The sequence below is a fragment of the Cherax quadricarinatus genome, chromosome 3, assembly GCF_038502225.1.
Source record: "Cherax quadricarinatus isolate ZL_2023a chromosome 3, ASM3850222v1, whole genome shotgun sequence".
In the NCBI taxonomy this organism is placed as follows: domain Eukaryota; kingdom Metazoa; phylum Arthropoda; class Malacostraca; order Decapoda; family Parastacidae; genus Cherax; species Cherax quadricarinatus.
The window spans coordinates 22,242,665-22,257,030 of record NC_091294.1 but is presented as its reverse complement, the minus strand read 5'-3'; the positions used below and the strand labels follow the sequence as shown (position 1 = coordinate 22,257,030).

Here is a 14,366-nt window from a genome sequence, read left to right as displayed (position 1 = left end):
ATTTCACTAGTATTACTTCTATTTTATCGAATGAACACAAGAAACTGCCTAATCAACTATTTCAACTACCCAATAAAGTGATCAGAAATTGGTAATTTGGGCAATTTCACAAAAAGTTCAAAATACAGTGGACCCCCGCATACCGGACGCCTTGCATAACGGACAATCCGCATACCGGACGCTTTGATCGCTAAAATTTTGCCTCGCATACCGCCCAAAAACCCGCTCAGCGCCCTTCGTCCGAGACGCGTCCAATGTGCGGCCTGAGCCACGCTCACATGTTCCGCCGGTGGCACTGTTTACCAGCCAGCCTCCACGGTAACATCCAAGCATACAATCGGAACATTTCGTATTATTACAGTGTTTTTGGTGATTTTTTTCTGGAAAATAAGTGACCATGGGCCCCAAGAAAGCTTCTAGTGCCAACCCTACAGCAATAAGGGTGAGAATTACTATGGAGATGAAGAAAAAGATCATTGATAAGTATGAAAGTGGAGTGCGTGTCTCCAAGCTGGCCAGGTTGTATAATAAACCCCAATCAACCATCGCTACTATTGGTGGTACAGCTGCTGCTGCTGCTGTACCACCGTCAGCTGCTGCTGCACTGTCAGCTGCTGCTGCACTGTCAGCTGCTGCTGCTGTACCACCGTCAGCTGCTCCTGCTGCTGTAGTACCGTCTGCTGCTGCTGTAGCATCGTCTGCTGCTGCTGTAGCATCGTCTGCTGCTGCTGTAGCATCGTCTGCTGCTGCTGTAGCATCGTCTGTTGCTGCTGTAGCATCGTCTGTTGCTGCTGTAGCATCGTCTGCTGCTGCTGTAGCATCGTCTGTTGCTGCTGTACCACCGTCAGCTGCTGTTGCTGCTGTAGCACCGTTGTTGGTGTGGCTTATTGAGAATACCAAGAAACAATTAACCCCAGAGGATTTGCCACCCAGGATAGCCCAAAAAAGTCAGTGTCATCGAAGACTGTCTAACTTATTTCCATTGGGGTCCTTAATCTTGTCTCCCAGGATGCAACCCACACCAGTCGACTAACACCCAGGTGAACAGGGAAAATGCCTGGAACTAGTGCTCATATTGGTGAATTTAGAGCCAGCAAAGGTTGGTTTGAGAGATTTAAGAATCGTAGTGACATACACAGTGTGATAAGGCCTGTTCTGGAAGAAAATACCAAACAGGACCTACAGTACTCAGGAGGAAAAGGCACTCCCAGGACACAGTGTCTCATCAGTCATTGCTGCATCTTCAATAAAGGTAAGTGTCATTTATTCTTCATTTAGTAGAGTAGTACATGCACAATATATATTGTGCATGTATCCTTCTCTTTGTGTGTAGGAAAATGTATATTTCATGTGGTAAAAATTTTTTTTTCATACTTTTGGGTGTCTTGCACGGATTAATTTGATTTCCATTATTTCTTATGGGGAAAATTCATTCGCATACCGAACATTTCGCATAACAGCCAGCCCTCTTGCACGGATTAAGGTCGCTATGTGGGGGTCCACTGTATTCCAATTTCAAAATAGGGTCCAGAATAAACAATGTAGGCATTCCTGGCACTAAAATAACATTTCCTCTGTTTATTAGTTATGTTTCCAGACACATTCGTGAACGCACATCAGACCCACCAGTTGATGTATACTGGAAGCATGACTGTCATTGCTTTACTCTTGAACATCAACAAAAATTGAACATTTTTGCTACTTTGAACTCGATTTCAAGCTATTTTCGATACTAAAACCAATCAAAATCATCTCTATTTCTGTAATATATTTTCCATTCTATCAAATGAGACTAAGAAACTGCGAATACAACTGTAAAAACCGTATGAAAATACACTGCAAACTTGGTGTTTTAACCCTTAAATTGTCCAAACATAGATCTATGTTTGCACGCGTAGCGCTCCAAACGTAGATCACCTTTTTATTTTTCATTCCTTCAATTTTGGCACAATAAGCTTGAGTCGCCTAGACATGAAAAATGGGTCTGTGCACTCAGTGTGTGTACTATTAAAAAATCTGGGAGCACTTAGGTGCCTTGTGGGAGCACCGGTTCAACTGAGTGCCAGCTAGAGCAAATAGCGTGGCAAACACCAGGGATTCACTGATGCCATGTTGCATTAACACTCCTATTTTAAGAGGAAAGTAAAAATAGGTTAGATAAATACATGAGTGAGTGTGGGTGGGTGTGAGTTGGAACTGACTAGCTTGTGCTACTAGGTCTGATGTCATGCTCCTTCCTTCAATGGATGTTACCTGACTAGGTGGGTCATTGATCTAAGTCAGGGGGTGGGAGGTGACATGTACCTGCCTTTCATGGGCCAGTAGGCCTGCTGCAGTGTTCCTTCTTTCTCATGTTCATATGTATTTGGCAGGCTGGCCTGGCTGTCTCTGTCTATATCTCTGTCTCACATGTACACGTAAGTACAGTTATTATACATAGTGCAAATTACCTAGGATAATCCAAAAATTCCAAGCAAAGATAGACAGACAGACAGAAACATGTTTGTGTATATCAGTGAAAACAAATAAAGCCAGGGTTCCCCCGAGCACCCCTTTATCAAATGTCACCGAACTGATAACAGATGTCATAACACGATTCTTCAAGGAGTGTGATATACAGTACATATACTCCAGGCAGACAGAAAGACAGATAAGCAGAGACAGACAGGCAGGCTGGCAGGCAGACAGAGAGATAGACAGACAAAGAGACAAGACATGTTTGTGTGTAACAGTGATAACAAATACAGTGAGGGTTAGCTGGAGCAGTGGGCATTTATCAAATGTCACTAGGCTGTCAACAGTATAGGGATGCCTTTCATAACATGCTTCAAGGTATATGCCAGGGTATCTAAAACATTGCTGGGACCTATAAATACTTTGTATATATTTCTAGACATTAGTAAATAACCCAAGCAGGTGTAAATGTTCACCTGTCAATGTGATTGTGACTATTTGAGCACTACTTCAGTACTTAATATTAGTGTCAGAACAAAGACTGGCTATGAAATTACAAGAACTATTATAAATTGTAATTATCAGAACATAAAAAATATATAAATTAAAATAAAAACAGGAAAAAAGGTATATCAGCAACACTTCTGCAAGCAGCAGGAGTCGATGTTGCCAACAGGTGAGCATCCAGAACCAACTTCACGGTCTTATATCTCGGTAAGTACTGACCCTAAAATTTTTTTTTAATCCTATAACATGTAGAAAAATGTGCTCTTCATTTTAAAAGAAAAAAAAAACAAAAAATTTTTTATTTTTCAAAATACAGTGGACCCCCGCATACCGTTGGCATCACATAACGTTAAATCCGCATACCGATACATTTTATCGCTAAGATTTTGCCTCGCATACTGCTAAAAAACCCGCTCAACGCTATTCGTCCAAGACGCGTCTAATGTGCGGCCTGAGCCAGCCTCACATGTTCCGCCGGTGGCATTGTTTACCAGCCAGCCTCTGTGGTAACATCCAAGCATACAATTGGAACATTTCGTATTATTACAGTGTTTTTGGTGATTTTATCTGCAAAATAAGCGACCATGGGCCCCAAGAAAGCTTCTAGTGCCAACCCTACAGGAATAAGGGTGAGAATTACTATAGAGATGAAGAAAGAGATCATTGCTAAGTATGAAAGCGGAGTGCGTGTCTCTGAGCTGGCCAGGTTGTATAGTAAACCCCAATCAACCATCGCTACTATTGTGTCCAAGAAAACGGCAATCAAGGAAGCTGTTCTTGCCAAAGGTTCAACTGTGTTTTCGAAACAGAGATCGCAAGTGATGGAAGATGTTGAGAGACTCTTATTGGTGTGGATAAATGAAAAACAGATAGCAGGAGATAGCATCTCTCAAGTGATTATAAGTGAAAAGGCTAGGAAGTTGAATGAGGATTTAATTAAAAAAATGCCTGCAACTAGTGATGATGTGAGTTAATTTAAGGCCAGCAAAGGTTGGTTTGAGAGATTTAAGAAGCGTAGTGGCATACATAGTGTGATAAGGCATGGTGAGGCTGCCAGTTCGGACCACAAAGCAGCTGAAAAATATGTGCAGGAATTCAAGGAGTACAGAGGCAGTGAAGGACTGAAACCTGAACAAGTGTTTAATTGTGATGAAACAGGCCTGTTTTGGAAGAAAATGCCAAGCAGGACCTACATTACTCAGGAAGAAAAGGCACTCCCAGGACATAAGCCTATGAAAGACAGACTTACTCTGTTGATGTGTTCCAATGCTAGTGGTGATTGCAAAGTGAAGCCTTTATTAGTGTATCACTCAGAAACTCCCAGAGCGTTCAGGCAAAAGAATATCCTCAAGGCTAATTTGTGTGTGCTGTGGAGGGCAAACAGTAAGGCATGGGTCACTAGGGACTTTTTCTATGACTGGTTACACCAAGCATTTGCCCCCAATGTGAAAAATTACCTAACTGAAAAGAAATTAGACCTTAAGTGCCTCCTGGTGTTAGACAATGCCCCTGGTCATCCTACAGACGTGGCAGAGCGACTTTATGGGGACATGAGCTTCATTAAGGTGAAGTTTTTGCCTCCTAATACCACTCCTCTCCTGCAGCCCATGGACCAGCAGGTTATTGCAAACTTCAAAAAACTGTACACAAAAGCTCTGTTTGAAAAGTGCTTTGCAGTGACCTCAGAAACTCAATTGACTCTAAGAGAGTTTTGGAGAGAGCACTTTAATATCCTCAATTGTGTAAACCTTATAGGTAAGGCTTGGGAGGGAGTGACTAAGAGGACCTTGAACTCTGCTTGGAAGAAACTGTGGCCAGAATGTGTAGACCAAAGGGATTTTGAAGGGTTTGAGGCTAACCCTGGGAATCCTATGCCAGTTGAGGAATCCATTGTGGCATTGGGAAAGTCCTTGGGGTTGGAGGTTAGTGGGGATGATGTGGAAGAGTTGGTGGAGGAGGACAATGAAGAACTAACCACTGATGAGCTGCTAGATCAACTTCAACAGAAAGAGGCCAGACCTGAGGAAACTGCTTCGGAGGAGGGGAGAGAGAAATTGAAGAAGTTGCCTATTTCAAAGATTAAGGAAATGTGTGGAATGTGGCTTAAAGTGCAAACCTTTTTTGATGACAATCACCCTAACACAGCTATTGCAAGCCGTGCTGGTGACTATTACACTGACAATGTTGTGAACCACTTTAGGAAAGTTATAAAGGAACGGGAGGTACAGGCCTCTATGGACAGACATGTTGTGTGACAGAAGTCCAGTGACTCTGAAGCTGGTCCTAGTGGCATTAAAAGAAGAAGGGAAGTAACCCCAGAGAAGGACTTGACACCAAGTCTTAATGGAAGGGGATTCCCCTTCTAAACACTAAGACACTCTCCTCCTCCCATCCCATCAATCATCACCAGATCTTCAATAAAGGTAGGTGTCATGTAACTGTGCATGTCTTTTTCAGCTTGTGTGTATTAAAATTAATATTTCATGTGGTAAAAAATTTTTTTTTCATACTTTGGGGTGTCTTGCACGGATTAATTTGATTTCCATTATTTCTTATAGGGAAAATTCATTCGCATAACGATAATTTCGCATAACAATGAGCTCTCAGGAACGGATTAATATCGTTATGCGGGGGTCCACTATATTCAGAGTGCCACATGAGTGAACAAAGATCTACGTTTGGACAGCTTAACCCTTTGACTGTCGAAGGGCCAAATCCTGAAGTTGCTTCTGGTGTTGCAAAATATTCGAAAAAAAAAAAAATTATTTTTTCTTATGAAATGATAGAGAATCTTTTCCCGATTGTAAAGACACCAAAAAAACAAAATTTGATGGAAAACTGACGGAATTACGTTCTCGCGAAGTTAGCGACTTCGGCGATATTTAAAAATCGGCAATTTCGCCCACTTTGAGCCCTATTTTCGGCTAATTCCGTTATTCCAGTCAACCAAACTCATAACTATTTCTTCAGAACTCTATTTTTTCTATCGATTGAGTACAAGAAACTGCCCATTTACCGATTTCAACTACCCAATAACATGGTCAGAAATTTGCAATTTGGCCAATTTCACGAAAATTAAAAAATACGACAATTTCAAAATAAGGTCCAGAATGAACAATGCAGACATTCCTGGCTCTAAAATAACATTTTCTTTGTTCATCAGTCATGTCTCCAGGTCCCTGTGATATTACTCTTGCTTTTTTATTTTGAAATTTTATTCAAACAAAAAATAGAAGATTTACTGTTATGCAGACTACTGCAATACTGTAATAATTGTAAAAATTACATCAACCCATTCATGACTGCGTATTAGAATGGCTATTTGGACATTTATTGGACAATGACATCATTTGTTCACTTTTGAACATCGGCAAAAATCAAACATTTCCTGTACTTTGTGCTCCATTTCCAGGTACTTTTTATAGTAAAATTAATCAAAATCACCTCCATTTCTATAATATAGTTTCCATTCTATCAAATGAGACCAAGAAAACGAGAATACAACCACAAATACTATACGAAAATAGACCACAAAGTCGGCATTTTAATTAAAAAAAACGGTCGGAGTTTTTTTTTTCTCATTATGCACTGCGTGCTCCAGGATTTTTTTTATGTGGTGCACACTGACCACACAGACCCATTCTCTCACATGTGGGCCTACTAGCTTTCTCCTGCCTGATTTGAAGCTGCTAGAATTTATGAGTATATATACGTCAAACACGGTACCTCGCAAACGTATATATATGGCCGCGACAGTCAAAGGGTTAAGGGTTAATCTAAAAACCTAGTTGCAGTTTTTTTCTCATTATGCACTGCATGCTGCAGGATTTGTTTTACATGGTGCACACTTACCACAGACCCATTCTCTCATATCTAGACCCAAATTTACCACTCACAGCTTATCTGAGTAAGCTGAGCTCATGGCGTAGAACTACAGCTTGGACCCTGTGGACAAGGCACAGATCTACAGCTTGGACCCTCAAAGGGTTAAACAGGCACAAAGTTAATGGTCAGGGAGCACTCTGTACAACAGCAATTTCACCTACTGTGAGGCCTATTTTAGGCCAATTCTAGTAGTACTGAAATCCTGGCTACTTCAATAGTATGCCTTCCTTGCTAGCTACTGACTGCCACAAATTGCCCATTCAAACATCAGAACTACCCAGTTTAAAAACAGAGCCCAAAACAAACACTGTAGGCATTCTAGCTACTAAAGCAACCTTCCCTCTTTTCATTAAAACCTTCACTGTCAGGACCCCCAAAATTAAAACTGCTGACAATGATGGGAATTTAAAGAGAGAATTAGTTTTCTTCTGAAATGGTAGAGAACCCTTTCATGAAAGTAATGACACCAAAAATGCAAAATTTGATGGAAAACTTACAGAATTATGCAGGCACAAAATTGGCGATTTGGGCACAATTTACAACAGCAATTTCACCTACCTTGAGTCCTGTTTTAACCCATTCACTTTTGGAAGCCCCAAAATTAAAAGTGCTCATGGCATTTAAAAAAAAATCTTAATAAATAAAAGATTACATTTTTGTAGTGATAATGAAACAAAATAAAATTTCCCATCAGCACTTATCAAGATAAGAAGGAACAATATGAAAGCAGATGACCCACTGAAAGCAACATTGGCAACATCCATATGCTCCACATCGTTTTTTTTTTTTTTTTTTTTTTGGGGGGGGGGGGGGGGGGGGGTAGAGGGAGGGCCTTTTTTTTTTTTCTGTGGGTTTCTAATTTTTACATTTTCCAATAACTTTTGTGGCCCATGAGACCCATATCATGCAAATCTCCCACAGTTTAAGGGTTAAGTATTCTGGTTAAAACAGAGAAAACTACTGCATAATGTATAAGGTGACAGCCACATGGTTACCCACCTGTAAAAAGCTAACCGTCATAAGGATGAGAGAGTACGAGGATATTCCGCCTGTGAAAACCTCGTTCAAGTCCCTCTGGAGAAGAAACTGCTTGAGCACCATGACTAGCTTGGGCAGGGCAGGGAAGCGGTGTTTAAATTCTTTGATGAGACGTGCAGAATTCACACCACTGCTCATATTGAAAGAAATATCTACCTTAACATCCGTTTCACTGTCCGTTAATTTCACAATTGGCACCTGTTAAGCACAAAAATTAGCCAAATTAGTTTTATTAATTTTTCTATTTATATCAACAGTTACATCCTATGGCCTCCCTTCAGCTATATGAGCATTAGGGCTATAACTTTTTTACAACGTAATATTCCTGTACCTTAATCAGATGAACTTTTGCCTAAAAGCAAAGAAATGACCTTTCATTTCAATATCTTTTTAGAAAATGTCACCCCTAAATGAAAAACACGAGTAACAAAAACAAGTGAGTTGAATGCATATTGCATGTAATATTAATAACAAATAAAACAGCTTACAGCATCATTGTCATCAAGTTTGTACATATTTTTTTCTTTCAATAAGTCGGCCATCTCCCACTGAGGCAGGGTGACCCAAAAAGAAAGAAAATACCCAAAAAGAAAACACTTTCATCATCATTCAACACTTTCACTTCACTCATACATAATCACTATTTTTGCAGAGGTGCCCAGACACAACAGTGTAGAAGCATATATAAAGATATATAACACATCCCTCCAAACTGCCAATATCCCAAACCCCTCCTTTAAAGTGCAGGCATTGTACTTCCCATTTCCAGTACTCAAGTCCGACTATATAAAAATAACTGGTTTCCCGGAATCCCTTCACTAAATATTACCCTACTCACACTCCAACAGCTTGTCAGGTCCCAAAAACCATTCGTCTCCACTCACTCCTATCTAACACGCTCATGCACGCTTGCTGGAAGTCCAAGCTCCTCGCCGACAAAACCTCCTTTACCCCCTCCCTCCAACCTTTTCGAGGACGACCCCTACCCCGCCCTCCTTCCTCTACAGATTTATGTGCTCTCCATGTTATTCTACTTTGATCCATTCTCTCTAAATAACCAAACCACCTCAACAACCCCTCTACAGCCCTCTGACTAATACAGTGAACCCTAGGGTAACGGCATTAATCCATTCCAGAGAGCTTGCCTTTAACCGATTTTGCCCTTAGCCGAATTAATTTTCCCCATAAGAAATAATGGAAATCCAATTAACCCCTTCAGGGCCCAAGGCCAAAATCTGAAAGTGGTGCTCCAGTGTCCAAGAAATTTTGAAAAAAAAAAAAAAAATTATTTTTTCTTACAGAATTAAAGAGTATATTTTTGTGAAGGTAATAAGACAAAAAAAAAATTCTGATCAGTACTTACCGAGATACAGTGCAAAGAAGTTGACCCCAAATGACGTGTTGGTGGCAACAGCGACGATTTCCACATACGCACATTACTTTATTTACCGTTTTTTGTAGTTTTTTTCTTTTCTTTTCTAATTTTTTTCTTTTCCTACTAACATTTGGGGCCTGAGAGACCAATACTGTATATAATGTATATAAACTCACTGTATTGAACACAATAACTGCACTAAAGTTATTATCATATTATTGTTTACCACTGTTGTTTATTACAATAAACATGCACAAATATTGTATAATACTAATGTTCTATCATATATTTACATATTTACAATCACTGGACATGGTTTTAGAACTGCTGGAGCTTGTGGAACTCCTTGAAACAAGGCACCATGCACAGAGGCACCTTACATTCCTCACACATAAACTGAGTGTCTTTGCGTCTTTGTTGCTGTCGTTTTGTTTGTGCACAGACGATGCATCTCTTTTGAGCAAATTTCTTCTGAGTTGAAGGAAACTGTATTATGAAATGGTCACCTTCCCTCCTCAAACGCTTGGGTATATCCTGAGGAATTAGAGGACCGTGTTGTATAGCAGGTGTTGTTACCTGGTACTTCATTATGAGTTGTCTGACAACAGACAAACAAAATTCACCATACGGTGGTCTGTTGCCAGTCTTCATTTGGTACATATTATATGCATTGAGCATTGAAATGTCTATGAAATGGAAGAAAAGTTTCATGTACCACTTGTAACTCTTACGAACACAATCAACAAAGTCAATCTGCATGTCACATTTGTCAACCAAGCGCATGTTTTGTGCATAATCAATCACTGTCACTGGTTTTCGGATATGTTCATTAGTCACTCGATCAACTTTGCCACTGTCTTGCATTTCATTATGGTGAATGGTTGTCAACAATGTGACATCTCGTTTGTCATGCCACCGTAATGCCATGATCTCATTGGCAGTAAACACCTGAACGTCATCACCACGAGCACCTGCGTTGAGCCTGGGCATTTGTTTATGATTAGAACGCACTATGCCACACACATCTGTCTTGTTCATTCGCAAAAAATCACTGAGTAATGGGCTTGTGTACCAGTTATCGGTATATAATGTATGCCCCTTACCAAGATAAAGTGCCATCATGCTTCTCACTATGTCACCTGAGATACCCAATAACATCTTGGTATCTTTCAATGTTTTACTTCCTGTGTATACAACAATATCCAATACCAGCCCACTGTCACAGTCACAGAGTACAAACAGTTTTATACCAAAGCGTTTCCTCTTGCTCGGTATATACAGTGGACCCCCGACATTTGATGGCATCGACATTCGATAAATCCGACATTCGATAAATCCGACATTCGATGCATTTTAACGCAAAAATTTTGCCTCAACATTCGATGGAAAACCTGACATTCGATACGATTCGTACGAGACGTGTCCACATGTGGCCTGAACTGCCCCATGTGTGCCAGTGTTTACAAGCCAGCCAGTGTGCGCGCATCTAAGGATACATTCGGTGCATTCCATATTATCCATATTATCACTGTTTTTGGTGCTTGTTTCTGCAAAGTAAGTAACCATGGGCCCCCAAGAAAGCGTCTAGTGCCAACCCTTTGAGAAAAAAGGTGCTAATGACTATTGAAATGATAAGAGAGATAATTGCAAAGTACGAAAGTGGAGTGCGTGTGTCGGAGTGCATGATGATTTGGTAAAGAAATTGCCTGCAACTAGTAGTGATGTGAGTGAATTTAAGGCCAGCAATGGTTGGTTTGAAAGATTTAAGAATCGTAGTGGCATACACAGTGTGGTAAGGCGTGGTAAGGCATGGTGAGGCTCCCAGTTCAAGTCCTAATGGAAGGGGACTCCCCTTCTAAACACTAACACCATCTACACTCTCCCCTCCTCCCATCCCATTATCAATCATCACCAGATCTTCATTAAAGGTAAGTGCCAATTATTCTATTGTTATTAATCTATTGTTAGTGTTGTTGTTTTAATTATTCTATTGCATTAAACTTAATATTTCATGTGGTAAAAATTTTTTTTCCATACTTTTGAGTGTCTTGCACGGATTAATTTGATTTCCATTATTTCTTATGGGGAAAATTAATTCTACTTTCGATATTTTCGACATTCGATAGCTCTCAGGAACGGATTAGTATCGAATGTCGAGGGTCCACTGTACTGCTTGAATGACAGCATACCTTTGAACAAAATCAAAGACTCATCAATTACAAGATTCTTGAATGGATAAAAGTACATGCTGAACTTTTGTTTGAGATACATAAAAACATTTCTAATCTTGTATAACCTGTCACTTCTGTCAGGCCTGGTTTTGTCAGAGAAGTGCAACATACGTAACAGTAAGATAAACCTGTTCACTGGGATGATTTCACTGAAGACCAGGGTAGAAATTAGCCGATCTGTGGACCAGTATGCTTTTATATTATGCTCATATTGTTGCAAAAAGCAAATACATTTCTGCAACAGTCGTCTCTTTCCACCTGTGTAGTCTTGACTGTGGTGATATGATCGTATTTGCCATGGTGTACTCAAAATACTTATTATTTTCCCTGACAATAGTTTCCATCAATGGCTGGTCAAAGAATAGTTCAAAGAATTCCAGTTCATTTGCAGTGTTTCCAAGGGGACAAGTTGGTAGAATTCCACTTTGAGAGTCATCAGAGTGGTGGAGCTTGGGAACAAAATTGGGATTTTGCTGCCAATCCCAGATACGGTTTGCTGGTGGATACTGGACATCATAGGCTGGTTGTGCGGGTAGTTGTGGTTGTGGTGGGCTGGTGGCTGACACACTGCTTTGTCCTTGAACTGCAGAGTCAGCAGCGTGGGTCCCAGCCTGGGCTGGTGAGTCACACATGGCTGTGGCACTACCATCACCACTACCACCATCTAGTGATGCCTGTGGTCTATCCATGCCAAGTGTAGCCACATCATCCTCACTATCACTATCTATACTTGGTGTAGGGCCACAGGATGTACTCCGGGATGTACTCCATCCCCTGGGCACGGCATAGAGTACACTACCCGAGCGCATGCGGCGGCGTACATACCGATGCTTCACTGGTGAATATGATTCCTCACTATCACTACTCGAATGATCGTCAAGAGCAATAAAATCACAATCCACGTCACTATCATCATCATTACTGAAGTCAGAGGCCTGGCCACGCAAAAATAATAGTTTTCTCTTGCGTTGAGGTACAACCGACCATGACTGACGAGTGCCCACACCAGAGGTAGAAGGTTGAGGATTGTCAGGGTTTACTGCACTATTATTGATATCCTGGTCATTCCTTTCGGTCACTAACTGATCAAAGCCAAAGAATTCATCTTCATTTCCACTTCCATCACTGTCAGAACTATCAGATAGGAACAGGAGAGTCCGAATTTTCCTTGGAGTGAGAGCTGCCTTGCAATGAGGCATGGTGAACAGGGTAACTGAGCCAGCGTTCCCACAATGCTATGCGGGCGCCTAGATTTTTTGCTTATGGCGCACACCCACCACGCAGACCCGTTCTCTCACATGTAGGCCTATGAGCGTTTTCGCGCTAAATTTGACAGCGCTAGAATTTTGGAGTAGATCTACGGTTTGGACACTCAACGTGAAGCCGTAGATCTATGGGACAGACCCTGAAAGGGTTAATCATTTCAGACAGCCAAAAGTATTAACAAAAAAAAACAAAATTTTTTTTTTAAATTAATATAAATAAACATACAGAAAACAATGAAAAATAAATATAAAGCACTAATAAAATGGATAAATGAACATTTAACATCACACTTACCTTTATTGACTCTTGTTGGTGTTGGAGGCAAGAGGAAGGCGAGTTTATTATGCTTCAATATGACGCTAATATCATCCCCCCCTCAAGGAAGGTTCCTTGATGTTGGCGAGGGGCTCTTGATTTAGGGAATTGGATCTGTGCTCCAGTTCCCCGAATTAAGCCTGAATGCCTTCCACATCCCCCCCCCCAGGTGCTGTATAATCCTCCGGGTTTAGCGCTTTCCCCTTGATTATAATAATAATAATAATAATAATATCATCCCTTCGGCTTATTTATCTATCACAATTCATCTAATATGATATAATAAACAATATTAATAACACAGAAACATGATATATACTCTAGAATGAATAAAATATGTCATAATGTATGTGAGGATTAAGTAGTGGAATGTCGTTGTTGCGTTTATAAGGGCCACCGAGAGAAGCCATACATAGTGGAGGTGGAGGCAGCAGCAGAACCCACCACCACTATTCACACTTAAACAATGTATGTAATTTATAAGAAATATTTACATTTTATAGGTAGTAGGTTGGTAAACAGCAACCGCCCAGGGAGGTACTACCGTCCTGCCAAGTGAGTGTACAACGAAAACCTGTAATTGTTTTACATGATGGTAGGATTGCTGGTGTCTTTTGTCTGTCTCATAAACATGTAAGATTTCAGGTATGTCTTGCTACTTCTACTTGCACTTAGGTCACACTACACATACATGTACAAGCATATATATATACACACCCCTCTGGGTATTCTTCTATTTTCTTTCTAGTTCTTGTTTATTTCCTCTTATCTCCATGGGGAAGTGGAACAGAATTCTTCCTCCGTAAGTCATGCGTGTTGTAAGAGGCGACTAAAATGCCGGGAGCAAGGGGCTAGTAACCACTTCTCCCATATAAATTACTAAATTTAAAGAGACTTTCGTTTTTCTTTTTGGGCCACCCTGCCTTGATGGGATACGGCCAGTGTGTTGAAAGAAGAAAGATTTACATTTTAATTTATAAATAAGAAATATTTACATTTCAATTTATAAATAAGTTAGTTTATTCAGGCATACACAAATACAGTTACGTACAAAGATTATCATACATAGTAGCATATGTGTAAAGTACCTAGGATTACCCAAAAAAAGTCAGAGTGGCTTAGGTATTTCCATTGGGGTCCTTTTATATTTACACTTATATTTACTTTTATACTTACACTTTTATATTTACACTTACCTTGGAGATGTTAGTTTAATTAGTTTGATGGAGGAGATGCTGGCAGAGGTTTAGGGTGGTGGAAGATACGTAGCACGCTGGCATGTGTTCACTGTTCCG

The 14,366-nt window shown here is 40.4% G+C and overlaps 1 protein-coding gene across 2 annotated transcripts in view; it reads right to left on the bottom strand.

Annotated features, from left to right (window-relative positions):
- Positions 1-14,366, bottom strand: part of LOC128706591 (terminal nucleotidyltransferase 4B-like) — a 367,220-nt gene that overhangs the window by 203,860 nt on the left and 148,994 nt on the right. For both annotated transcript variants that reach the window (XM_053801532.2, XM_070090751.1), the window contains exon 4: positions 7,846-8,082. In XM_053801532.2, the coding sequence (XP_053657507.2) occupies positions 7,846-8,082 (237 nt within the window). The remainder of the gene's footprint in view (positions 1-7,845; positions 8,083-14,366) is intronic.